Genomic DNA, 27060 nt, shown 5'->3' with positions numbered 1-27060 from the left:
TTCCAGCTTCCCTGGTTCCACGATGACATTGTGATGCAGCAGCGGGCACAACCTGTGTCATCGCTTTTGGAGTCACAGCAGACACCTCTCGCTGAACGGGCAGAGCAGACATGCTCTCCTCACGACGCCCGGTGTCCCCGGTGTCCCCGAGCCAGCAGCCCGCGAAGAAGAAGGTACGAGGGACCAGAATGGGCGGATGCGAAGGAGGTCACTGGGAATTAGTGCCATCGCCGCCTGTGGCGGGGGCGTGGAACGGGGAGGAGCTTTAAGGTTCTTCCAACCCCAAACCATTCTGGGATCCTGTGAATTGCGAAGGGGGGGGGAATGTGTGGAGGACTTTGGGGCTGGTCCTGGGCCGCTCCAGCCGCAGCTCCCCGGGCCCGGGGGGTCGCCATGGCAACGGCGGCGGCCTGCGGGGCTGTGGGGCCGGGCAGGGCCGGGCCGCGGGTCCATCCGGCCGGGCCGCACCGGGACCGGGGCACCTGCACACACCTCCGGGGGCCTGACGAGGTGGGTCAGGGCTCAGGGGGAAACCCCCCTGCGTGCCACTTCGACCCCTCCTGGGTGAACACAGAACCCCCTCCTTGGGTAACTGCACCACCACTCCCCCCCCCCCCGCCCCCAGGCTGCAAGCATAGCAATACTGCAGGGAATACAGCCAGCCCTTCCTGGCAGGAAAAGAAAGAAAAAATATGTATGTGAAAACAGCAAGGGAAAACAAGCACAATGACAGCTCGATCTGTGGGCAAACAATCTGCTCCAGAGAGCCAAATCCCTCCAAGAGCGGGGAATGTCACCTGGCACATGTGCTGGCACTGCTGCTCCCTACGGGATGCCGGGAGCTGGCACTGCCTTGGTTTAGGTGGAGTTTTTTTGGGGGAAAGAAAAGAAGTGAAAAGGAAATACAGTTTAGTTTGTGGGTTTTTTTAGATGACAGCTCTCTTGGAGAGAAAAAGTTGCAAATGAGTGACTTAATATATAAACCATGGTGCAGCTCGGGGCCAGACAGCTACAAGGTTTACAAACGCTTGGAATTCCTATGAGGAAATGTTATTAGCTCCATTATGAATTTAGCGAAAATGGAGCTAAAGAAAATGTGTTTGTCAAGCAGGTGTCACCATCTAGCTTCTACAGAGCATGGAAGAATTAAAATCTCACATTTTAGATCTTACTTTCAAAATTCTGTATCAATTTCATTTTCAAATCAAGTGTGTTCAGCCTGTGAAAACCACCTCAGTGTCCAGCTGAGTTCTCATTACAGTATCACTGGCAACAGGGACACAGGCATTTATTTAGCTAACTGCTGTTTGTGGTACATAAACTTTGTGAGCCACAGGTACTTCAGCTAAAGCACAACAGAGAAACACCTTCCGCCTTGGCTCAGAGGGCACCACCAGCCAGGGCACATCTTTGCCAATAAATGAAGTATAAAATCACCCCAGACTGGTTTGGGTTGGAAGTGACATCAAAGATCATCTCATTCCAACCCTCCTGCCATGGGCAGGGACACCTTCCACTAGACCAGGTTGCTTCAAGCCCCGTCCAACCTGGCCTTGAACACTTCCAGGGATGGAGCAGCCACAGTTTCTCTGGGCAACCTGTGCCAGGGTCTCACCACCCTCACAGGGAAGAATTTCTCCCTAATATCTAATCTAACCCTACCCCCTGTCAGTGTGAAGACATTCCCCTTGTCCTATCACTCCAGGCCCTGGTAAACAGCTAAGATTAAGCCAGCAGATATAGTGCTACAAGAATCCCTGTCTAAACATCCTGACATCGAACTGTTTGCAGGTGTTTTACATGTGTTTCATTCTCTTGCTGTACATTGTTCATAGACTGGCGCATTATACAGGAAAGCATCATGATCTGCAATAATGCAAAATAAAACCAAAGAAAGGGAAAGCAGTACATCACTGAAAACAAAGTCAGGTTATGACTGCCAATCCACTGTTGAAGGTGGAAGTGCGAGGAAAACGCTGTAATTCCCCTTGGAAGCTGTCACGAGGTGACACTCAGTGTTGCTCTGCCTGCTGCGCACCACCTCGCGTGGGGGCAGAGGGTTAATTTGAATCACCAAGGTGATTATGTAGCTGTAGGAACTGGCTGAGAAGGTGGGTCTCAAACCTCAACAGCCTGGCAGATTACAAAGAGAGAAAAATAGACATCTCCAGAGAGGCAGAAGAATGGAAAGAAATTGCTTACAGGAGTACAAAGGCAGCTAATTAGAATGAAACAGAAGATAATAAGATAGGGAGAAATTTTGGCAGAGTGTCTCAGAGAATAGTTCCTGTCAGTGAATATATTAAGCAGAGGTAGAACCTCTCAAAGGGAGGGATAGAAGGATGCCATGGCTGGAATACATATAAGTAGACAATATAAAATATGAGAAACCACACAACTATAAAGGAAAATTCCTCTGGAACTACATCTAGTCTAGCAGTTCTTTTCCATCTACGTAAGCTAAGCTTTAATTAAGAGAGAAGAGTCACAGCCATGATTATACTCCCTCACAGCTGCTTTTCTTTCGGTTCTTAATGTTATTATTGCTGCTTTCCTACACAGCACCTGAGCTTTGAAAGCATGGCTAAAGTTTTCAGTGAGACTGAAACCAGTTCGGAGAGTATGGCGACCAGAGAAGGGCAAGACAATGCCACCGTGCAGCAGTACATGAGAAATAAAAACCTTGTTCTGGATTTCCTTCACAATGAGCTGAACCCTCGCCTCCTCCGGTACCACTGGAACAGATTTAATCTTCTGAAGAAGTGTTACTTTTACCTGAAGATTGAGCCCAGACACCTGTGCGTGAGAGACCCGAACAATATGATGATTTGCGCTGACATCTTGCAAATCGCAAACCCCTGCCAACTCCAGAAGATTAAGAAGGTGGGAAAAAAACAGACTGAAATCCAACTGGCACTTTTAACTGAGCTGTTGGAACAATTGGATCGAGGACGAAAGGAGCTGAGCCATTATGTAGAGACCTGTGACATGGCAACTTTCCTCTCCCAATGGGACTTGACTATAAAGAAAGTGCTCAAGCTCTCTGTGCTTTTCAGTAAACTCATTGCCTTGGAAGAGCCAAGAAAGCTCCATGTCAAGCACAGTTTGGTGTCACAGGTAATTCTTGGAGGTGCTGTGCACCCTCACATTAGTCTTTCTCTATATACAAAGAAGCCACCAATTTTTGATCGGAGAGAGTCATTTGCATCCCAGAACTGGGCCCAGCTCAAGTGGATTAATGAAAATCAAGAGTCACACCTCGAACGATGGCAACTGGAGATTAAGTTAGTGACAGATGACAGTCAGACAGAACCAGGATACAGTCGGATTCAGGAAGTCATCTCCAACCCATGTGTAATCCATCACCTGCAGCCTGGCAGATTATACGAGTTCAGAGTTAAAAGATCTGACACTCACACACTTGTCTACTCACAGTGGCACGACCGCCTTGTATTGGAGACAAAAACTGTCCCTGTTGAAGACAACAACGGCAGCACCAATGGCAGCACCAATGGCAGCACCAATGGCAGCACCAACGGCAGCTTCGGGTTTACAAGGCGGCTCACCAGAACATCTTCCTCATTTTAATGGTTTGGAAAAGATGAATAATTAAAATAAACTGTTTAAACATTTTGCACAAAATTGAACTCGTTCTGTTTTCAGCAGCAATTTTACAAGCGCCTTCCCCAAATCCCTCCAGTCAGACAGTAACCCATTCCAAATTTCTCACACAAAACAACATCCTTAGGAAGCATTTGGGGCTCGACGCTTGTATCCCACTGCCAGAACCAACAGGTGGGAGCAGCCAGAAGCAGAAAATCTTGCAGGACACCTCTGAGGCAGAGCACAGGAGACAGAAGCACCTCCACCATGCAATGCTTTCCATACACCACAAGATGCTGGTGCCAGCTCCTTGCAATGATATTTTGGGTTTTTTACCCCAAGTTATTGTCCTTCTTCCAAAATACCTGAACTGAACCCTACAAAATAGCTGAATTGAACCCTGAGCTCTTTAAATCACCCACCCAAACTTATCTCCATCACTGGTTCCTCTCACCCTCTACACCCTGTGCCTTATAGGTAACTAAGCATGACTTCATGCTCATCCCTCTATAAGTGCATGAAAAGATCACTCTAATTAAAAGAAACCAACCAAATCCCAACAATAAATAACCCCAAGCCCCCCAGCAAACAGGGAAGGGTAATACATCCACACAACCAATATGCAGAAAATGATCTTCTCTGCCATGAACTGCAGGTAATGTTCATTTTCTTTTTTACCATTTGGTTCAGTCCAAACAGAGCGGTCCCCACACAGATTCTAATCAAACCATCACATAAACAGACCTTTTAGTAATAAAATTTATTATTTAAATAAATTCAGATTATTTTTACAATTATGGCTTAAATATCAAAAAAAGGAATGTTGAGGTTCATTCTTATAAACGGCCGAAGCAGGTAAAAATATTTGTATCCAAAAGGTCATTTGAGGTTTGCTGCGAGTCACAGACGTACAAAAGATAAAAACCTGCTGCATTTCAAGTTCCTTAATTCACACTTCATGACACTTGATGTTTAATTTCTATTTTAAAAAACCCTCCATCAATTTATTGCAGTAAATTGATTGTCCTACATAGATCTGTCCAAGTCCTCAGAAACAGCCCAGCTGGCCAAGGAGAGGATTCCTGGAACCACATGGCCCATCCCAGGCTGACACCAGGCACACCACTGGCTCCCTGCATAGGTTCCCCTTGTTCAATTTGTGCTCAAGCTCTACCTAATGACAAAGAAATTAAGTTAATCCTGATGGATGAACTGACATTTGTGTCCTGCAACCATGTGCTTTTTTGGCTGTGACTGTGGAGAACACAGAGCCTGTGACTGGACAGATGCCCTGGGCACCACGCTGCCAGGTGTTCCCACTGGGATTCCCAAAGGTTTGGTATTTTAACAACATTTGCTTGAACGTAAAATTCTTTCAAAAGTTAATTCAAAGCTCTGTGTGCAAATGAAACCAAACCAATTTGGACTTTTTTTTCCTCTATTGATTTCTATGATTCTCTCCATGAGCACAAGGACAAAAACATGATATTCAACTGTCACTACAGTCTATAAAAAGTTTAATTGCACTTTCTGCTATCCCTGACTATTCCATGTCCAGCTCTCCAGGAACCTGCTCACAGTGCCAGAAGCACAAGGGTCCAGCCTGGCTGTAACTGCTGCTTGGGTGTATTTTCTAAACACCAGTTATAAAATACATCTTCAGAGGAAAAAAAATAATATGTATATTGTCTTGCAACACAGAAATGACCAAGCAAAGCATTTTAGTCTAGGCTTTGCCTCTGTGGAGTAGGAATAAACATTTTTTTCCCCACTGAGGACAAAGGGAGTTGCTCTATGAGGTCTCTCTCTTGGCCAAACCCCCTCCAAGAGCACGGACTAAGCCACTACACATGGGGTGAGTCTTCTCCCATATGAAATAATGTATTACATGTATGAAATAACCAGGAAAAAACCCAGGGGAGAAACTCTACACTTACAGGTGATCATGAAAATGAGGCCCACTGGTTCTAAAGGGACCAAGGTGGCTTTGTTAGAACGATGTTGGTCCCATGTTAAAGTAGCTATCCCAAGAACTCCAGCCTCTCCTGCAATTCTCCGCATCATCTTGGAGCTAGATGATTGCATTTCAGTAGTCTGCTGACAATCTTATTTTGGAATTGCAGTAATATTTGCAAAACCAGGCTGGTGCAGAATCTTTTAAGGTCCCACCCTGGATGACTTCAAAGAGGAACAATGAATTTTACATCTTACCAGCACCTTTAGAACCAGCAGGATGTACTTCCTGTGGGGTTTTATGCCTCATGGAATCACCAGCCATGTGCCTGTTATTATGCTTCAGCAGGACAAGAGCAAGCCTGGGTGGTCTTTGGCATAGAGCTCAAACCCCCCAAAGGCAGATGTGCAGGAAGGTAGTTTAAAACTAGGAAGAGAACAACAAAACTTCTCCATGTGTTCTTTAGCCAAGTCTAACAAAGAGTTCATGAGAAGAAACACGGCGCTAAATACAGACTTTTCCTGACACAATGCTTCCTTATTGCACATTCCTCCACACTGGAAAGAGCCACGCTGCACTTCAGCTGCAAACAGGATGAAATTCATCCTCCCACAGCGCTGTGAAACCACAGGGACTCACACCAAGGAAAACTTGTGTCCCAGCACAGTATAGACTTGGTACTACACCATGTTTGCATCTCATCTCCGTCCCACACGGACACCTAGAGACAGCCAAGCACGTGGTTTGGGGAGAGCCGAGGCAGGCACTTCATACATTCAGAGTTGAAATGAGATAAAAGACACCCTCCCTCAAAACTATCATGCTTCAAAAAGCAGCTCCATGATTCTCGGAGAGCACCGCTTCACCGTGATACATCGCCACCAGCCACACTGGGCAAAAGCAGCCTCTCTAGTGAATCACAGCTTCCAGCTCACAGCAGTTTGGCTACAGAAAATAGAAAAATACATTATACACACATATGCCGTGGTACATTTATCAAATTTCCTTCACCACTCTTAAAATCTCAGGCCATAAGGCTGTGAAACAAATTCACAGAGTTAAAAGTTAATAAATTAGAAGCAGCTTTAAAAAAAAATATATGTGGGGTAGGAAAGAGGGGCTCAACAGGAGATTTCAAATAAATTCTGAACAGTCTAAAACAGGCTGACAAATCCCAGCGTTTCCTGGTAGGAGCAGTCCCCACCTTTCCTTTTTTACCTTTGTGCTGGTGAGGACAACCTCCTTTGTACAAAGAACATGTAAATCTATTTACAAAATCACCTTGGCACTGAAATATTTACATGCTCAGAGAACAACATTTTGGCTGGACAAGGAGTGGTGCATGCACCTCTCTTTGCTTTCTTCCTTCACTTAAAAAAGAAAAAAAAAAATAAAAAATGAGAAGTCTTAAAAATCACCCTGGTCTTGGTTTTAAAATGAGAGGCTTTTTTTACTCAGAAGCTTTGGTCCTCCAGGGTAAACAGCATCTTGCTGAGCAGCTCTGCTTTGTGTGGTTGCTCCACCCCGATGAATAGACTGAGTATTTGATCCCCAAAGCGCAACTCCGATGGCTGGACTAAATATTTGGTCCCCAAAGATTGCAGCTGCAGTGGCAGTTAGGATGGGGGGGGGTTCTGCTGAGCATCTCACAGTTACAAAAACAGTAATGTCATCAATAAAGTCACACACCCGTCATCCATCTCCAATGCTTTTTGGTTTGCTAATAGCTGAAAGTTCCTGTCCAAGGTTGCACTGATTAAAAACACCCCAAAATGCTGAAAGGAGGTGCTGAAGCTCTGAGCTGTCACGGTGCAGGGGAAGCTCCCAGTTCCCCTGCTGCATTTGGCTCCGTGGGTCATCAAAGAATGGAAAGATCTGGTCCTTCCCAAGGCACACGTAACGCAGCTCTGGCAGAGAGGGCCCATCCTCATCGGATCGCTGTGGTCTTCCTGACACGAATGTCCTGGGCTGCAGCACAGCAGTTGCGCTGGCGGTAATGCTGGAGCAGTCTCTTCCACAAGGGGTTGCATTCCAGGAGGTACCGGTTCCCTGTGGGCACACGGATGGGGCCAGCGGGTTAGTGGCCAGAGGAGGCTCGGCTGATACCATCACACAGAAACTTTTGTCTAACATCTCTAGCTAATGGGGCTGGGTCCCTGGCAGGAGCATTTCCAGCTCCCTTCTCCATGCTGTCATATCTGTGAGCAGCTTCCCTACACACCACAGCCTATGCCTGTGCAATTAGGAGAAAAATAAGCAGCCAGATTTTGTTAGGAGAGAGCTCTAGCATGCAAAGGACAGGAACAATGTGGTCCAAACCAAAGGGTGAGAAAAACTAACTATACGTGCTGCACTCAAGCCATGCATGAGCCCTGCTTTGCCCAGATTGCCCAGTTTCAAAACCACAGACTAAAGAAAGGGCATAAGAATAAAGCAAGACCATTGGTTGTACTAGTTTGGATCACCACCCCTTTATCCAAGCATCCTGTTCCCCTGCAGGCCTGTGCACTGTCCAAGGAGACCCACCTATGATGCAGAGTCCTTCCTGAGCTCGTGTGATGCCGACATTGACCTGGTTTGGGTCAGTAACAAACCCCAGGTACTTCTTCTGCCAGCTCTTCGTGGGCTTCCTATCAATCTCAGACCGGGGGCAGGAGCGTACAGTCGAGAGGATCACGTATTTCCACTCACTTCCTAGAAAGTGGAATCAAACCAGATTTTTTTAGAAGGAAGCTTTTGGTCATCCCTCCACCCCACAGGACACTCATTTCTCCACTGCAGCCACCCTCTGGATTTCTCTAGCTTCAGAGACCATCAGACTTCTGGTTGTTGCTCTCCAAAGAGAACGTGCTTTGGCAGTTCTCCAATACCCCCATCAGACACAGAATCATAGAATCACAGTCATTTGGGTTGGAAGGGAACTTAAAGACCACTTAGTTCTAACCCCCCTGCCATGGGCAGGGGAACTTTCCACTAGAGATCCTCCACCTTCCTGCCTTAAGCAGCTTCACCCTGCCCAAGCACTCCAGAGGCTTCCAAAAGATTTATTATAGTCACAAATCACCCAGAAATGTGATCCTCCATGGTTGAAATGACCCTGGGGTAGGGTTTGCTCAGAGACTGTATTTGCGAGCAGCTCCTGAGGAAGGCGGGAGGAGACAGACCCGACCCTCCCCTCTCCTGCCCCCTCACCTTGACTCTTCATGATGGTGCAGACAGTCACCCCGCGGATGCCCTCCCTCAGGAGGCTCTTGTTGATCTCAGACACCTGGGCATTGTAGGGGCTCAGGATGGCGATGCTCTCTGGCCGGATGGTGCCATCTAGTGCCAGCTGCTTGGCGATCCTCACCTGGAGAGACCAGCGTCCTGCTCACCTGGGAGAGGGGCCTGAGGGAACGGCCCCCCTGCACCCTCTCCACAGGGCAGCGATGGTGCCTGCCTTGAGGTCAGGCTGCCCCAAGCCTGCCTCTGCCCAGGGGTGTCCTGGTGTGCTCCACACCCGGGAGACACCAGATAGACACTGCACCCTACTGATCTTTAACCTTACATCTCTGTCATCCCTCCACAATCCCAAGAGTCACCCAGCACAACACCCTCCCCTCCTGCGTCCCCAGCAATCCCCCAGGACCCTCCTCACCGCCTGTGCCACTTCCTCAGGGTTGGCTTTGGAGTTCTCGTTTCCTTCCTCAGTGGAAATCATGAGGGACTGCTCCTTGCCTTCCACATGCCCAAAGATGATGGGGCAGCAGCCGTTATCCCTGTGGTGGAGCACACTGGGTCTCCGATGAAGCTGGGGACACGTTTTCAGCCGCGTTTCATAGAACTCCTGGGATGGGAACTCGCAAATGCCATTGTGCTGGCAGAGAAAAGGAGAGAAACCGAGGTGAACAAAACCCAAGGAACTTCTCAGCCTACAGAATCTCTTTGGGCAGGCTTCACCCACTATGACATTGTGCTGTAGCTGGCCCTAGTATATTCCTAGATATAATCCTATATCTAGGAAAGGGAAAGCACTAATGGAGAATATCTGATGCTTGAGGCGAGCCCACATTTTCTGTGATGGAGAAAAGACAACCCCCTCGAGGGCCTCACCATGCGATATTGTGTATCCAGCATCCACGCCTGTTCCCGGTAGCGCTCAAAGAGAGACGTCTCCATGCCAAGACTCTTGCAAACATCATTGTTAACCACCGGCTTCAGCTGCTTGTGATCCCCGAGCAAAACAACCTGGAAGGAAGAGCAGACACCTCAGCTGCAAGGGTGGTGGCACTCATGAATGAAATCAGCTCTTCGAAAGGCTGCTTGTACACAGACATTTGTTGCTACTTATTTATGTTATGGTTACAGCAACCTCAGTCAAAGCCCACAGTGGCCGTGATATAAAGATCCTGTCCCAGATAATGTGTTCCCATCTGATGGGAGAAAACCAAAAAATCGTAGAATTCTACAATAGCTTGGGTTGGAAGGGACCTTAAAGATCTTCTCATTTCAACCCCCCTGCCATGGGCAGGGACACCTTCTACTAGCCCAGGTTGCTCCAAGCCCCGTCCAACCTGGCCTTGAACACTTCCAGGGATGGGGCAGCCACAGCTTCTCTGGGCAACCTGTGTCAGGGCCTCACCACCCTCACAAAGAATTTCTCCCTAGTATCTAATCTAACCCTGCCCTCTGTCAGTGTGAAGCCATTCCCCTTGTCCTGTCCCTCCAGGTTCTTGTCTAAAGTCCCTCTCCATCTCTCTTGAAGCCCCTTTAGGCACTGGAATGCACTCTAAGGTCTCCCTAGAGCCTTCTCCCCAGGCTCCAAATCTCTCAGCCTGTCTCCATAGCAGAGCTGCTCTAGCCCTCAGAGCATCTTCAGGCCTCCTCTAGACTTGCTCCATCACGTAGTTAAGTCTACTCAGATCTGCTCTATGCTTCTTGTCATGTTAATATTTTGTACTTGGGTCAGAACAATTTTTTGGTGACAGCAATACCCATCCCATAAAGAAGCACAAGCCTTAACATGCAGTAAGACTTGGAAGAGCAGCATGGTAAAGGATGGAAGAGGTTCCAGAGCCCTGAGCCACTGTCCCAGGGACGTGTTTGGGAGGGACGTACCTTCTCAGCACGGTGGTGGCCGACCAAGGGGATGAGGGTCTCGGGCTCCGTGGACATGGCACACTCATCAATGATTATCTGCCTGACATTGAGCTGCTCCAGCATGTTGGAAGATGAGGCAGAGCACGTGCACAGGATGACATCGTGATGCTGCAGCTGATACGTGCGACCACTTGACAGCCACTCTTTGTACCTGGTGGTCGATGCAGAAGACATCGGGTTATGCATAAGGGAAACATCTCCAGATTCCTCTTCAGGAACCAGGCAGAGCCTGTACTTTCCCAAATGATTATGGCTCCCTCCCTGGGATGAGCTGGTGTTCCCAGAAAAGGGCTTTGGATGGACACTGTAGGAAATGTACTTTGTCCTGAACTCAGCAGGGCGGGGGCTGCAGGTGGAGGATTCAAGGGTCACAAAGGCATAATAGGACTTCTGGTCCAGATGGACAACAGCACCAGCACAGAAATGATGCTGAGGCTCTGCACTGTGCCACTAATCTCGAGCTCATCTCTTTTTATCATTATTCTGAACAAACAGTTTATTAATCTGTGCTTCAGAGGTGGCACACAGCCAAAGTCAGCCATCTCTCACCAGGGTCTCTTCCTACTCACTTCTGTGTTTCTGCTTCTGTGATCTGGTCTCCATTCCTCATCCGAGTGTCAAAGTGACGGATCTCCTGCCAGAAAGGGCTGGGCGCCCGCCGGATGAGGTGATGCAGGATTATATCGCTGAGTAAAGAGTCAATATGTAAATATATTCCCCCAACACAGACCCAAGTGATCTATTCTACAGTAAGCAAACCACACCACCTGTCTATGTGGAGAAACCCCACTAGCTAAAAAAGTCACAACCAGATTGTCCCATCATTGTAGATCCAACAGTTCACACTCGAGGACAGAAAATACAGCCACTTCCCTTTAGCAGTTGCAAGCAGGAATGAAGTCAGAGACTTTTAGAGCTGTTCCACAAAGAGATGAAAACATCTAGGGACTTTTAAACAACCTGGGTTTCCTGACTAGTGCTACATTAGACTGTACACCTTCACCTGAATAAATTAATTACAAATTAATTACAACGCAGGTTAGTAGTGCTGCTCCACAGTGGTGGAGCAAAACTGCATTTGCTCTGGCCTGTTCAGGGCTACTGGTGCAGAAGCCACCTCTCCCCAGCACCCTCATTGCCTGTGGTGCTCTGCCATCCTACCTGAGCTCACGCTTTGGCTTTGTATCCCGCAGGGATTTACGGGAGAGTTGCCGGTTGCTCCCCGGGTACGGGAATTCCATCGCCTCAATGGCCTCCCCATAAACCCTCAGTGGTTTCAGGCTCTTCATCTTCAGCAGCATCTCTGGGGAAGGAGGACAGGTCTGCTCAGACAGCACCAGGCACTGGTGGTGCTCAGGGCCTGCCTCTCCCCACCCCTCACCCCTCATCCCACCCTCACTGGTCCTCGCCCTGCAGCGCGGGGTCTTCCATAAGGACCATCCCCACTTTCTGCCTCTCCTGCTCACACCACGTGTTCTCCATCCCACCACTACGAGCCACTTCAGGGGCTTAAAAAACAATAGTTACCAGCAACAACATCAACAGACTTGTTGGATGGGCCACAGTACAAGATGCACTTTCTCTTTTTGGACTTTTCTTTTTCCAAGCATGGTGTTTCGTCCTTCTCAATGCTCTCCTCGTTCAGTTGATGGAACCAGTAGACAATGTGAGTTCCAACAACGGTCTTCCCTGTGCCTAGAAAAACAAGGAGGATGCTGAGAACATTTCAACAACACCACCCATGCTCTGGATCAGCATCTGCCTCATCAGTCATGAAATAAAATCAAGAACAGAGGGGACTGCCTTGCACAGCTGTGGGTGATGCCAACACACGCTCCCTTCTCCTGGTTCACTGAGGGTCCTATGGAAAGCAGCAGATCAGCTCTCACCTGCCATTCATACCATGTGTTCTCCTGCTGTCCCCCCTTACCTGGCGGGCCTTGGATGAGCGTGAAGGAATCTCTCAGAGCATTCTGGATAGCCTGGCACTGACTCTGGTTAAGCTTCCTGTGGCTGCCAGGGAGATCAAAGGATCTTTGCTTCAGGATTCTGGATTTTGTCACTGTTACAGCAGAGCCAAGAAAACAAATTTAGAGAAGGTTACTGAGTGCAGCACAGAAGTGATTGAGCAGGAGGATGCAGCAGGTACTAAGGAGTCATGGTCCATAACAAGACCACCTAAAAATAATCCTTGTCCCATGCCAAGATACTCTGCCTGTGAACCTTCTCTGTGAGTCCTGGGGATTACAACCTCAGCAGGGCATCCCAAATTATGTAGCAGCTCCTCTCATCCCCTTGTCAGGGGAACCTCCTGGTGTGGGAGCATCAATCCTAAAGCAAGGGCCCACAGAAGCTGCCAGGGCACCTGCCTGGCCAGAAGCAAGTAGCCACAAGGTAAGAAAGATTGATATTTGCACTTACCTTTCTGAGGAGGTTCATGGCCAAGGGCAATGCTTTTAGCAAGGTCGGAGGCATATTTCAGCCTCCAAAGTGCCTTTTCTTTCCGTCTGACAGACAAGGAAAAGTAAGAATGAATGGAATGCAGCACAGAATAGCAAAAGTTATAATGCAGCTTTGCACAGCTGCCTTGTCTATACTTTCTCTCTGCTTTGGTGTTGCATTAACTCCTTCCACAAAGAACTTAAACCACAAATAACTTAGACTTATTCTGCTCCTCTGCTTCTGGGAGTATTTCTTAACTGACTGAAGAGCTGAGCCTGCAAAGATGTTGAGGGCAAGGAGCACAACTTCTGTCCTAACTTCATTTTATTATGGCCCACCCCCTCTTTGTGGATTAGCTTCCAATTTTTCCTAAAATTCATGGCACAAAAGGAAGCGCATTCTGCCCTGAGAAAGCTACAACATCGTGGGTGTGTAGCAGCCTGTGCTGTGTACGAGGAAGGGCAAACTAGACATCAGCTCTGATTTAATAAGAGCAGATCTTGCTTTGCAGCAACAACAAAGGGGAATGATTTGGAAATCAGGGAGCACTTCTGCTAAACAAACCCCACTCCAGTGCTTCACATATGACATGTATTGCAGCAACTCAGTAACATAAGAAAAGATGCCCAGGGAAATTTCAGCACCCATCTCCCCAGTCTCAGGGACAACCAGAAGAGCATGAAACCCTCTGGAGAACAAACCTTAGGAGTGCTGCCATGCCCCTGAAGATCCACAGCCCAACAGTATGGTCAGTAAGAGCTGGGTAAAGGCAGGTTTTTCAGGGGATCAGCCACAGCAGAGAGCAAGGCCCATGGGGGTGCAGCAGAGAGGCCCCAGGGGAAAGCAGCAGAGGGGCCCTGTGGGAAGGCACTGCTCTGCATGGACAGGTTAACCAGAGCACACTGCTAAGCCCACTTACACATCTGGCAGCATCTTTGGTATGAGCTCCACCGTGAACCTGGCAGAGGGCTGTGAGATCTCCACAGGGATGTTCTCCATAGACATATAGTGGATGTAAAAGTTCATTGTCTGCTGACCAGTCCTGTCTGACTTCTTGTCATCGTCAAACTCCTCAGTGATCCCATGAGCCACCCAGGTGTAGGTATCAGGATCGACCACAAGTTTGTTCTCTGACCTTCCCTTGTCAAGCAAAGTCAGGTTCTGGAGGCCATGGCTAAGGCTTTCCTCATCGCTTTGGAGGCTCCCAAGCTTCAGCCCCTCTAAGCGGATGCACAGGTAACAGTTGAAGAAGTCCACTTCAATGGAGCAATCCTCCAACCACTTTTTGTTCAGGATGAAGTTCCCTTGCAGCTGCCCTTTGCTTGTCCTTTGCCTTGCCCACTTTATTTTAACATCATGGAGGACAATCGAGTCGTTCTCGGCCACGGCACACGACGCAGACTCCATGGCACTCATCGGCATCCACACCTTGTTGTACTCCGTCGTGTTCTTGTACCTGTCCTTGGATTGCAGCGTGGCATAGGCAGAGAAGCACTCAATTGGCTTCTCCGTGTGCTGCAGGCAGACATCAAAACCCGGCGTCACACACCACAGCTGCACGAAGGGCACCAGGAAGCCCCGGCGGACGTCGGTGGTGAGCTGGAACCGCAGCGCGTCGCCGGCGCTCAGCTCCAGGGCCAGCTCCATGTAGTGTGAGCACGGGCTCTTCCGCACCCATCCCACGTGCCGCTGGTACAGCTCCTTGCTCTGCTGCAGGAGGGAGGCAGCCCTCTCAAACTGCTCCTTCCTGATGGCTGTAAGCACATCTTGCCACGTCTGGGTGCGGAAGAGGGTGACACTCTGGTCGCGGAGAGGTCCTTCCCGCAGGCTGTGCTCCTTCGTCTCTGCAGAGTATATCCTCCTCTTCCACGTCAGCCTGATGCTGCTCCGCTGCTGGATGAACACGGGCTGCTCTATCAGCTGAAGGGACCTGTAGTTAATTTTCTGTGGATCCGGAAGACTCTCCTTGTTGAGGGGAAACAAGGCTTTAAAAAACCTGCTCATCTCTTCGATATCCACCACGAAGGCAATTTTCTGCAGGACTTGGCCCTTCAGCTGGGTGGCCATCTGCAGGCAGTGGGCTCTCTTCTCGTACATCATCGCCTGGGAATTCTTCCTGTTGAAGTCGTGGCAGAGAAAGTCAATGTCATCCACAGAATAGATGAGGGGCTTCTTGTGGAGCACGGAATGAAGGTGCCGCTGGACCACGACATCCACGTATCGGCGGATGGGAGAGGAAGCCCAGGTGTACGAGTCAACATGCAGGGAGTAATGGCCTGCTTTCGACTGGGCAGTGGAGTTGGAGCGGCAGAAATAGGAGCGGCTGAGCAGCCTCCTGAACTCCAGGGCCACGGGGGCCAGCTTTGGGTGGATGTCATCAGTGACGACGAGGTCTAGCATCTTCTGGAAGTCACGGGCACTGGCAGCCGACTGCAGGTGCTCCCAGATGGGGGCCAGAAGACTGAACTCCACATTTTTAGGGGTGTCTTGTCCAGGAGGCACCTCTCCCAGGTGATGTGAGAGATGGATGGACAAAGGAACGATGTGGTTGTACTGGTTTTTCATGTGTGACAGCTGTGTAAGACTTGGCTCACACTGACACCGAAGAGGAGTGACATTTCTGGTCACTTCCTTGTCAGTGAGGAACTCAGCCACGAAACTGTTGAACATGATCATTAACTCCTCTATCATCTGATGGGACCCCCTCTTACCTGGGGAACTTTCCTCATCCAGCCGGTCATAGAAACAGTCCTCCTGCAGTCGAAACTTCCTATGGATCCTGGAGAAGTGATAAGCCACAGCAATGCAGTCCTCCAGGGTATCAAAACGAAGGGTGTTTGCTGCTCCCCTGTAGCAGTCCTTAATGCAGAGCTCTGCCTCTTCGTAGGACAGCTGCCTGTCTGAGCGGATCATGGAGATGGTGAAGACTTCCTTTAACATCTGATCAGTGTCCTTTTCTACGGTGACAAACAAGGAGATCACCCGTCGATCTTTCTGCGGCAGGAGGCTGCAGACGTCCTGGCTGATGTGGGGTGGGAACATGCCCAGAGGCTCCCGCTTGGGAGCGTAGTAGGTGACGCCCCGCTTCTTCGCTTCCAGGTCCAAGGCACAGCCTTTGGGAATGATGCCGGCCACGTCTGCAATGTGGATCCCAATCTCATAGTGACGCCCAAGATCCCTGACACTGATAGCGTCGTCCAAATCCCTGGCACCCTGGGGGTCAACAGTGAAGGTCAGGTAACTCCGACAGTCCTTCAGGGGTTCCTTGGTGAGGTTTATTTTGCTGTTGGAAGTGTATTTGGCTAACTCCCTGTTGACAGCAGCTGGGTATTTATTCTCCAAACCATACTCCAAGGCAAGGATCTTTAAGCCTTCTTCCAAAGTCAATGCTGCATGCAGGATCTCCGTTACTATTCCCAAAGGGTAGTAAAACCCCTCCCGCCAGGAGATAACCTGGACGCAGAAGAACTGGCACCTCCTCGTCTCCTGGTTGATCTTCTCACAGCTGACCACCCTGTACTTCCCATTGACAAGCTTGCGGATGGGAACGACATTGGGTTTCTCCTTCAGCCCTGGGACAAATATTTTGGTGACAGTGGGATCGATGGGTATCATCACCCGGGGATCAAACTCGTCCATCATGCAGATGAAGCTCCGTTCTCTCTCGGCGCGCTTTAGGATGCCCACCACCTTCCCCTGCGGGCGGTGGCTGCTGCTGTCGGCCGTGCTGCCCTGCAGGATTTCCACCAGCACCTCATCCCCAGTGAAGGCTGTCCCACAGTGAACTCTGCCCTTGATCTGAATGTTCATGGCAGGGGAGTCGTTGAGGGTGAAGGCAGAAGCTCTGTCGAACCCCTCTTTGATCAGCTCGCATCTCTTGTACATATTGGGGTGCATGTGCAGATACAGCTGCATCATCTGAGAAGAGAAGCTGGTGTATTCCTGCTTGTCTGCCCACAGGTTTGAAGCCTCAGACTTCACATTGAGCAGCCCTTCTTCGGACACTGTCACCAGCATGTTCTTGCTCTCATCTAAGAGCTCCTGGAGGATGGGATCATCGGGATTCATGCTCTCATCTTCAGAGCTGGAGGAATCTGTGTCACTGTCCTCCTCATTCCTCTCTGGGCTTCTGCTCCAGCTCTCCTTGTCACAAGCAGCCTGTTTGATCTGGGCCATCGTCAGGTTCTCCGGGAAGATGCTCCCCTTGTCAATGCACTGCTGGATGAAGCGCTTCCACACCTTGCTGCACTGGCCATGGGAGCACAAGGCCACGGCATCCCCCACTGCCACCACCAGCGACTGAGCCCGGGTCATGATGGTGTTGAGCACTCTGGCCTCGTTGAAGAACTCGAGGTGGTGCGAGGCTGAGATGCGCAGGCTCTCGCTGGTGTGGACCGTGCTGATGATGATGACCCGAAACTCCCGCCCTGCACCGGAGGGGACAAGGGAGAAGTCACTCACAGGAATCCAACGGGGAAGACCCTGCCTGGCTGTCACCCATCTATGCTGTGTCATGTGGCCATAGACTGATGTAATCCCGCTTGGCTGAAACACGGGAGTCATCTGATGTGAGTAAAGCAGTTCTTGGGGATGGTGAGATCCTCTGGGCACGAGCCAGGATGGACACCACAAGGCACCACTGCCCACACATCAGGGAGGGAAGGGCAGTGTGGAGACGGGACAAGGGCACTGGGGCAGTGCAGCCATGTGTGCCCATGGAGTAGCCCTGTGTGCCCAGTGCCACCAGCAGCCCTGCCAGCTGCTCCTTGCAAACACGGGTTTGCTGTGAATCCCAAATTCCCCGAGGGACTGAGGATCTTGCAGGAACAAGAGCAGTGACCATTTGCAAGGATGCCTCTCCCCTCAAGAAGAGCTCTGCTGATCACACAAAAAATAACAACCAAAAAGAAGCACCCTGGTGATGTCAGAGCTGGGAAGACACTGCAAAAAAAGGGTGTGGGGATCAGAAACACCCCCCAGGGTCAGTTATTCTTACCACGAGGAGTCTCAGCTGCACATAAAAAAAAAGATAATAATAATAATAAAAACATAGATGAGTCATAAACTAAGTCCTTGAGGACAAAATCAGCCCTATCCCTCCCTCGTCATCCAGACCAGCAGATTCCTCCTCTAGTGAGCTGCTCTGTGATTGGTACCCACAGGCTACCCTGGTTTCAATTCCCTTCTATCACTTGCCTCCCCCACTGGTACTCAGGGCTTCACATGATTCACACATGCCCAAGTCTCTGGGATGGCACTTACAGAATTTTCACCCTCCTACAAAGTAAAATCCATATATTTGAAATGAGTTGACAGTTGGGTGCAAATTTAGTTCAGTGTGAAATCTTATTCACTGAGGAAAAGATGAAATCGAAGAATTGCCAGCCAGAAGGGGATGGAAATCAGCCAAAGGATTTCCAGACGCTCTGTCCTTATCAGCATTACGTGGGCTGTGGCAGTGGCAAAGACATGGGGAGGGCAGGGGAGCTCTGCCTGGCAGCACCTCCCAGAGAGGTATTTTTCCATTGTAACAGCCAATATTTTGCATTTTAGCAGGGAGGAAAATGTAAATATGTTGAAAACTCCTCTGCTAACACCTCACTGCCTCTTCCCCCAGCCTGTTACACAGTGGCTGTAGTTGCTATGGACTCTCCTGTTCACCAACATGACTGCAAAAGTCCATGACTAGCACGCAGAAGACCCCAAAACGTGGCCAAGCACAAGACACACACCTGGCAAGTTTTCGTAGTTTTCCACCACCACATCTTGTAGCTGCTTTTTCCTCAGTTCTTGTCTTGTTGCAGAAACCTGATAAGAAAGAAAGAGGTACAGCTGAACTCAGCTTGGAAACACCTCCCATCCAACACCGAGGTCCCTCACCCTGCCCAGCTGCAGGTTCCTCAAGTTACTTGGCAGTAGCCACACATCCTGGGCTGACTTCAGCCAGGGCTCCCACTGCCTTGTTGTTAACCTGCCTAGAAGATGCTGAAAGCAGTGTTCAACTGAGCCATCCCACCATGAGGCATCTCTGCTCCGACCACCCAGGACATGCTGCCTAAAATGGACATTGCCTCAAAAAAACCACTGATGGCATGTGAGACCCCAGATTCCCTATTTTCACTAGCACAAGAGACAGGTTTATCATAAATAGATTAAAAAGCATTTATTAGGGAATGTTTAGTCATCAGTGCAGGTATAGCCCCTTCAGGTGGGGAACACAGGTTTTTAGCACACACCTGCATTCCATGGGAGACCACACAGATCTTCTTCAGATCCCGGACACCCCACTCATCTGGCCACCTCTGATAGATCTCCTTCACTTTCTCAATCACTTGTATTATCTCGGAGGCGTTGTGCCAAGAAATCATGGAGATATCCCTTTCAGCCACACCAGACACGTGGCAGAACACGAGCGGGTAGATTTCGGGATGGGGTGGGATGTTCCCACTGGCTTGGATAGCATTGCCATTGCCAATGTAGAAGTGCTTGGAGACAAACTCAATGATGCCTGCAGTGGAACGGTAATTCTCGTTGAAGATGATCCTGCTCTTCGTGGCCACTTCATGCCTCTCCCTCTGGTAGAACTGAAAGAGCCGGTTCAGGAGGGTGTGATCAGCAGATTGCCCACCCCCAACACAGAACAGCTTGGGGGTTATCTGCATGTGGTCCCCGGCGAGGACAATCCGGGTCTCAAAGGTGGCGAAGGAGAGCGGAACCAAAGCTTCACACTCCAGCATCTGCGCAGCCTCGTCGATCATGATGTGGGTGAAGTAGCCTGGGGGAACCTTCAAGTTCTTGGATAACATGGAGGTGGTAATAATGATGTGGTGCTTGTCGATCTCCTGCTGCGTGGGGTGCCGGAAGGAGCGCTGGTCTGGCGAGAGGCAGCAGTACATCTGGGTGATGGGGTCTGTCAGGTTGACGGGCCGGTCGGTGGATATAATCCTCAGGGGGACAGCCCACGGGTGCCCGTTGATCACATAGTTGTGGAAATACTCCCGGATGTAGATGTCAGCAGCACTAGAGGGGAACAGAAGGGAAAAGCAGTGCTCTCAGATCATTCCCCACCGCACACCCAAATTCTCCCCCATCTGGTGACACCACACTTCTCACAGCAGACATTCATGACCACACAAACAAGCCGGTGTTGGTGTAGCCACCAATTCCCAGCCTCTTTCGAGAGTATGGTTTAAAATAGGAGTTGATACTCAAGACTAGGGCATCTCTCAAAACCCATATGGAAAAATGGGATGTGCTCAACAAAACCTGTGGCCCTGCAGCTGCCCAGGGCCAAGTGACACGGAGCTCTCCTCTGACAGCATCCCCATCCCTGGGCGAGACAAGATCTGCCAGAGAAGTTTCCGTGCAAGCAACCAGCCTGGAACAGGCTAAGATTAGCAGTCACCATCTATTATGCATTAAAAACTGAGGCAGTAGCAGCCTGCAGGATCGGATGTGGACGCTCTTTTCAGTGTAACTGCTCTAATTTTAACAGTCTTGGCCTGGTTTCTCTGAAGGCAGATTCAATGGCATTCAGACCAGATCTGCATTTCCTCTCCCCCAAACTCTCCTTGGAAAAGTCAGTAAATTGGCACGTGCACAAAGCAAAATAGTCTTCAAGGACAACTAGAGCACAATATTATCCCAGCACAGTCAGGCAATGGCTTTCTACTTGTTGCAGTACACAACAGTAAAGGCTGGAAAGAACTGTCTCTCCAGCCCCATTCTCATTTTATAACGAGGCAGGAATATGTTAAGTGTTCAAAACCAGGTTGGATGGGGCTTGGAGCAACGTGGCCTAGTGGAAGGTGTCCCTGCCCATGGCAGGGGGTTTGGAACAAGATGAGCTGTAAGGTCCCCTCCAAACAAAACCATTCTAGGATTCTATGACTCTCTGTTGCCACTTCCACAAAGACTTTCACCCATGCCTGGCTTCCTCCTAGCAGGAACTGCTAGAGCAGTTTAAGATGTACTCAGTAAAAACTAATCTATTTAAGCAAACAATTGAAGTGCACACTGAGAAAAGGGCAGCTCAGTTCTGGCTCATACACTTGGGTTCCCCCTCAATCCCCCAAGGAGAGCAATGGACCAGACTACCCAAAACTCTGGTTGCCTCTTCCCTGCTAACCTGTTCGTGTGAGTGCAGATCAGCACCCGTGTGTTGGGCTGCCTGAGGATCTCCAAGGTGGCCATGGCCAAGGTGAACGTCTTCCCTGTACCGAAAGGCCCATAGATGAGCAGAGGTGGGACCTGCCGGCTCGTGGTCTTCTGGCCTGTGATGAAGGAGATGGCTTGTTTCTGCTTGCTATTCCCTCTCTGCGGTGACCCAAGAGAGTAGGGGATGGTGCAACTGGCAACATCTGGCAGGACCAACTTCTCATCCAACAGGCGGTCCACAGCCTGGTGCCACTGCCGGAACAGTAGCTGGTCGATTTGGAACTGGATCTCCACCTTGTGGGAGGTGTTTGCCTTGAAGTTCAGCTCCAAGCAGCATCTGTTTGGTATCTGTAGCCAGATGGTCTTCTCCGTGGTGGCTTTGTGCTCCACAATAACTTCATAAACCCGGTTGTCTATAGGTGGGTCAGGTGCCAGGAAAGCGGTGGGCACGGACCTGCTCAGCAGGTACCCCTCGTCCGTGTCCGGCGAGAGGTTGTACGGGGTAGGCACTTCAGCAAACAGCTCCCCAGAGACAGCAAACTTCATCCCCATGGAGAGGCTCTGCAGCATGGGGGTCAGGGAGATGAGGACCCGCAGGTTGAGTCTGAAAGGAGGAAACACCCGAATGAAGAGCAGAGAACAGACCCAGCAGTTCATGAGCCCTCCCCAGTGAAAGGGGGATTGCTACCCGCACCCAGAGAGGGTCTGCCAGCCCCCCAAGCACAGAGGGACAGAAATCATGCTTCTCACTAATCCACAGCCACAGGATGAGACCCAGCTCTCCCCTCCTATCACCACCCAGCAAGCCATCCTTCTTGGCAGGTTCCCATTTTTCTGGGAAAGCTCTCCAGGACCCAACCCAGAAGGGACAGAGACCTCAGGAGCAGCAAGGCCCCATGGGTTAACCATGGGCTCATGGTCCTCATCAAGGAGGAACCATCTGCATCCACACCTGGCACTTACTTGGCAATCAGAGCCTGCTCAGCTTCCTCCTCACGGAAGAGGAAGCTGTGCATCCTGTCCCGATAGTTGAGCCGGGTGATGGGAACCACTGCACCACCCTCACTTTGGTAATCCAGCGCAAGAGCAGGAGGTTTGTACTTCGCCAGCAGAGCCATGTCTTCGGCAGTCCTTGGCACGCTGGGAACGATGATCCGGTTACCTCTACCCCATCGCTCAAAGTTGACGAGTCGGCTGCTCTCCTTGCTGCTGGGGACGTGCTGGGGGGTCTCCCTCCTGCCCACCTTCACCTTGATCTTCTGCATGAGGACGGGGCGTTTGCCGAAGTCAAAGACCACCCACTGCTCGAAGACCCCCAGTGTGCAGCACTCCATGCTGACCTCCACCAGCGCCGTGCGAGGCGAGGAGGACACGATGGCCACATGCTCCCCCCGGAGGTACTGGAGGTCCTGGGAAAGGCCATTCCCTGAGAAGTAGAATTTGACTCCAGGTTCCCGCTTCAGCAGGGCCACATGCTGCAGAGACATCTGCCATTGAGGAAAAGACAGGGATACAGTGAGGGCAGCCCACGGGATGAGCCCAGCATCTGGTGAGGTGCTCCAGCAGCAGTTCCTAGAGAAATGCCATGTCAGACCCACCATAGCTTATTCCTCATGCAATCTACAGCAATTATTTTAAGGTCTCAGAGAACCTCAGGTTTCAGTTAAATATCAGTGGAGTCAGTGTGCTGTAAATGGGAAATCTCCTGCGCTGGAGAGGACAGGCTCCTGCCCACAACACCCACAAAATCCTGGACAGAAAAGCAGCTGAATGTGATGATACATGGGAGGTGTTAAGAGGAGCCAAGTCTACCCCAGCTCTACTGCAGAAGATGGGAGGCACAGTGGCTGGGCACACAGCCCCAGTGCAGGCACCACCTGAGCTGCTCCTGAATACCCAACACATGTCCTCACTCCGACATCACCAAAGACCTGTCCTTCTGCCCCTTGTAGAAATAATAATTAAAAAGCCCCAGCCAAACAAAACTCTCCAAAGGACAAGGACTGCACCCAGCAGCAGGCACTGCCAGCAGCGAACAGCATCCCCCTGCACAGGGCTGGGCTTACCTGAGTGTGGACCTTGAACCTCCACTGGTATTTCATCCTCCTGTCCTCCAGCTGCACTTGCAGAGGCTGCTCACACACAACTCTGGCACCCTCGACATGCTCAGACATCTGTGGGAGGCATGAGAGGGACTGAAGGTAGTGTCCCAGAGACACACTACAGAGCCCTCCACAGGGCTTTACACTATATCCTCCCAAGAGGGACCAACAGTACATCCTCACCCACCACTGCTCCATGTCCCAGTGCAGCAGCCTTGGGAAGCAAGAGCACCTACGGCACAGCTTGGGTACCCTGAGCAGGCTCTCAGGTTGCCATCTCAAAAGGGGTGAAGGAAGGGGGATGCCAAATCCCTTTCTGCATCTCCATTAGGAAGGTGAGTGGTGGGTTCCATTCCCAAGCTCTCACACCAGAGGATTCCTGCACTGGACCAACGCGCTCCCACCCTGTGCCCACCACTCACAATTAACACCTCGTTGGAGCACGTCCGATACTCGGCAATGAGCCGGTCCTGGTAGGACAAGAGCCCGTCCTTCAGGGCTTGCTTCTTTTTCTTCACGGCAACCTTCACCCTCTGGATCCACTCCTGCAGCTCCTCTTTGGAATGAGCCTTGGTGCAGCTATTCCCCATTTCACACACCTCCGCTCTGTCGGGAGAGAGGTGTCCCAGGTGCCACCCGTGACCGGTGGCATGGGGGTCCTCAGGGAGCCGGCAGCTGCCTGCTGCCCCTGCCCTCTTCCCCGGTGGATGCCTTACCTGCTGCACAGCGAGAACTTGGTCAGCCCGAGCGGCGGCGCGCGGTGCACCCACTGCACAGAGCCGTCGGCCGAGAGCATCTGCACGTGCTCGACGGAGGAGCAGTGGTTCTCAAAGCTCTCCTGCGAGCTGAAGGTCACCAGGCAGATCCGGCAGTAGAAGTGCACTGGCGTGGGTGCCTCTGGCTCGCCGTTGGTGCTGCAGGTGCCCACGGGCAGCAGCAGGTCGGAGCGCACCAAGCCCTCCTCCCTCTCGGCCTCCCAGACGGCCATCTCCACGTCACTGTGGGCAAACTGGCAGCGGTGCAGGCCGTGCCTGCAGGGCTGGCCCCGGGAGACGAACCGGCAGTAGCTGAGGGTCGAGATGAACTCGGGGCAGGGCCGGATGGCTGTGTACTGCTGCTTCTTCTGGCTGTCCAGCACCACGTGCACCAGGAGCGGGTCCCAGGCGCGGTGGGACTCGCAGAGCCGCCTGTGGCCACCCACCGAGATGCGCTGGGGGCAGCCGAAAAAACAACGCCTGCAGATCTCCTGGAAGCGCCCCCCGAACTCGCTGGTGATCTCACTGGCAGCGCTGGCAGTGGGGTGGGGGGCAGTGTGGGGGTGACTCCCCAGCTGTGCCTGCAGCACTGCCGCCTTCAGCCAGCGGCGCTCCAGCTGGTGTTCCCTCTCAAAGTTCCAGACCATGGCCTCCTCCACGCTCCAGGCAAAGGTGCACTGGTTCTTGTGCCTGCTGCAGCCCATCCCCATCACGTAGTACCTGCAGACGGCGTAGCGCGCCGGGTTGGGGAAGCCGGGCCGCCGGGACACCTTCCTCCAGGCCGTGCTCCGGTGGCTGCGGCAGCGGGCCAGCAGGATCTCGTACATGCACTTGTGCTCCACCTCCCGTGGGTGGTAGGTGATCTCATTCTCCTTCACGCTGCACTTGGAGCAGACCAGGAGCAGCTCCAGATGCTTCTGGAGGCTGCCCAGCGGCACCCCTGGGCCATTGGCTGTCGGCATCTTTGGTGGTGGCTTGAGCGGAGCAAAATGAATGTCGGGAAGGTCCTACCAGGCGATGCCAGGGAGAGGAGGTGCCATGGAGCAAGTGGATGTGTCCTAGCTCACTATGTACCTGCCAGCCATTGGTGCGAGATCATGAAACCTGACAGAGGAACAAGGAACAAGCAACTTAGCAGGAAATATCAGACAGTTCCTGGCTGGGTGCACACAGAGGCAACAGCACAGCCAGGAACCCCGCCCAGACACCCTCACACTCGGCACCCCAGCACCTGGGGTCTGCCCCCACCCACTCACCCAGCTCTGCTCCCCCACCACCCCGGGTCCCAGGGGACCGTGTCCCACAGGGATCATGCTGCTGAGTGGTGCTGGCTCCCAGCAGTGCTCAGCCTGGTCCCGTGTGCCACAGCCCGTAGACCATCAGCATTTCCCACCCAACATGGCAAAGCAGTGGAGGCTGCCCCAGAGGGCCCAGCACGGCCCCCACAGCAGCCACAGAGCTCCCCCCAGACCACAGCCACATTATCCGACTTCCTCTTCCTGCTGCCGGCGCCTCCCCCACCTCAGTTCCCTCCTGCCAACTTTCTCTTTCTTTTTCCTGCTCTCTGCTCTAGGCTGGCTGGGCAGCCCCACAACAAGTGGGAGGAAACCACCTTCAGCTCCTCAGCACATCTGCCCTCGTGGCACAAAAGATTAATTGGAATTAACCAAGGAAGGAACCACCCTCTTTGCTCCCGGGATGCAGCACCCAAGGCCAGGAGATGGGCATGCAGGAACAGGGACCTGCCAGCATCTCTCCAGCTGGCAGCTCCGTAAACATCCGGCTGGGAGAGCTCGGCCCTGGCGGTGAGGAAAGCAACTCACAGCTCACTGCCCTCTCCGGCCACCAGCTCCGGCATTTGCCATCAGTTTCCTGGGTAACCAGAGGCCAGGAACATCCCTGGGAATGATGCTGCAGGGTTTGGTGGCTGGGCCACATGGTCAGGGTGAAGGAAACATGCCCAGGCACATCCGTGGGCGGGGTGTGCTGCCAAGCAAAGCCACCAGCCTCATGCTGAGGGCTCCTGACCAGCAGCCACCATGGACTGGCTCTCTAGTGATACTGAGGATGAGACAGATTTACAGCTGAGGTCTGGTGGACAATGGAGGAGGAGGGCAAACCTTGCATTGCTTCTGCAGAAATACTTTTCACTTTTAGTTAAGAATTATTTTCCCTCCTCTGGGATTAAAGGGGTGCTGGGGGAGGCAGGCAGGGCATGCTGAAGCTGCTGCTCCAGCTGGAGCTCCAGGCAGCAAACACCAAGCTGGAAGTGGCTGGAGCATCACCCACCCTCCCAGCTCACCCTCAAAGAGGTCCTCACCTCCCATCCCAGTGTCACAGCACCCACCCACTGCCGAGCCAGGAAGGAATCACCTAATCCTACTTCTCTGTGTGTATCAGGTTGGACACGTGCTCAGTGGATAAACACCAGCCCAGTTTATCTCTCAAGGCCTGGCAGCGAGCCTGGCACTGGGCAGAGCTGCAGGTTTCTGATTTGGAAAGCCGTGGGATTCCGTGGTGGACTCCCACGGCAGCGCTGGCTTGATTTGGGTCACTGTGCCACGGCATCAGCTCTGCACCCAGAGCTAAATCACCTCAACTCATCTCTGTGCCTTCACTTCCAAACCTTTACTTGCAGCACTCAGTGCAGGCTGGCAGTGAAAAAGAGCAGCCCTGACCCAGAATGGGCTGGGGCCAGCAGAGAGCCAGGATATCCCATCCTCTGCCTGTAACAAGGTCATGGTCATTGGACTAAAACTGTTTCTGCAGCCCAGGGGTCGGGAGCTCTTTCTTTGCTCTGGTTCTACCACAAAAAAAGAAAGGTTGGAGCCACAGCAGAGGTTCTGGTGCTGCCTGATTGCTGACTGATGCAGAGAAAATGCTTTCCACTGAAATGAAATAATTTGGG

The 27060-nt window shown here is 51.4% G+C and overlaps 2 protein-coding genes across 2 annotated transcripts; one reads left to right on the top strand and one right to left on the bottom strand.

The window, feature by feature from the left end:
- Positions 1 to 378: 378 nt before the first annotated feature.
- Positions 379 to 3647, top strand: FNDC11 (fibronectin type III domain containing 11). Its single transcript, XM_027646246.1, has 2 exons — positions 379 to 510; positions 2563 to 3647. Exons 1-2 carry the CDS (start codon positions 394 to 396, stop codon positions 3586 to 3588), a joined length of 1143 nt encoding a protein of 380 aa, XP_027502047.1. The 5' UTR covers positions 379 to 393; the 3' UTR covers positions 3589 to 3647.
- Positions 3648 to 4357: 710 nt separating this feature from the next.
- HELZ2 (helicase with zinc finger 2) lies at positions 4358 to 25238 on the bottom strand. Its single transcript, XM_027646230.1, has 19 exons — positions 24114 to 25238; positions 23820 to 24003; positions 23362 to 23469; positions 22259 to 22782; positions 21267 to 21899; positions 19375 to 20158; positions 18871 to 18946; positions 14058 to 17565; positions 13118 to 13203; positions 12627 to 12758; positions 12224 to 12391; positions 11858 to 11999; positions 11266 to 11382; positions 10655 to 10847; positions 9650 to 9784; positions 9195 to 9413; positions 8750 to 8906; positions 8084 to 8251; positions 4358 to 7606 (listed from the first exon to the last, which is right to left on the bottom strand). The coding sequence occupies exons 1-19, from the start codon at positions 25112 to 25114 to the stop codon at positions 7485 to 7487; spliced, it is 8457 nt and encodes a 2818-aa protein (XP_027502031.1). The 5' UTR covers positions 25115 to 25238; the 3' UTR covers positions 4358 to 7484.
- Positions 25239 to 27060: the final 1822 nt, after the last annotated feature.

The sequence above is a fragment of the Corapipo altera genome, unplaced genomic scaffold, assembly GCF_003945725.1.
Source record: "Corapipo altera isolate COAL_440 unplaced genomic scaffold, ASM394572v1 64, whole genome shotgun sequence".
NCBI lineage: Eukaryota > Metazoa > Chordata > Aves > Passeriformes > Pipridae > Corapipo > Corapipo altera.
Note: the sequence above shows the minus strand (reverse complement) of the source record. Positions and strands in the feature narration are given on the sequence as shown.

Bases quoted from the DNA above. Each gene is read 5' to 3' on its own strand.
- FNDC11 (XM_027646246.1), top strand. From the start codon at position 394: ATGGCAACGGCGGCGGCCTGCGGGGCTGTGGGGCCGGGCAGGGCCGGG. The intron at 511-2,562 runs GTGGGTCAGGGC...TTTCCTACACAG, and splicing joins ACCTCCGGGGGCCTGACGAG to CACCTGAGCTTTGAAAGCAT.
- HELZ2 (XM_027646230.1), bottom strand. From the start codon at position 25,114: ATGCCGACAGCCAATGGCCCAGGGGTGCCGCTGGGCAGCCTCCAGAAG. The intron at 20,159-21,266 runs GTTAGCAGGGAA...GTTCCCCTCTAG, and splicing joins ATCTGCACTCACACGAACAG to TGCTGCTGACATCTACATCC. The intron at 11,383-11,857 runs GTAGGATGGCAG...CTCTTTACTCAG, and splicing joins AAGCCAAAGCGTGAGCTCAG to CGATATAATCCTGCATCACC.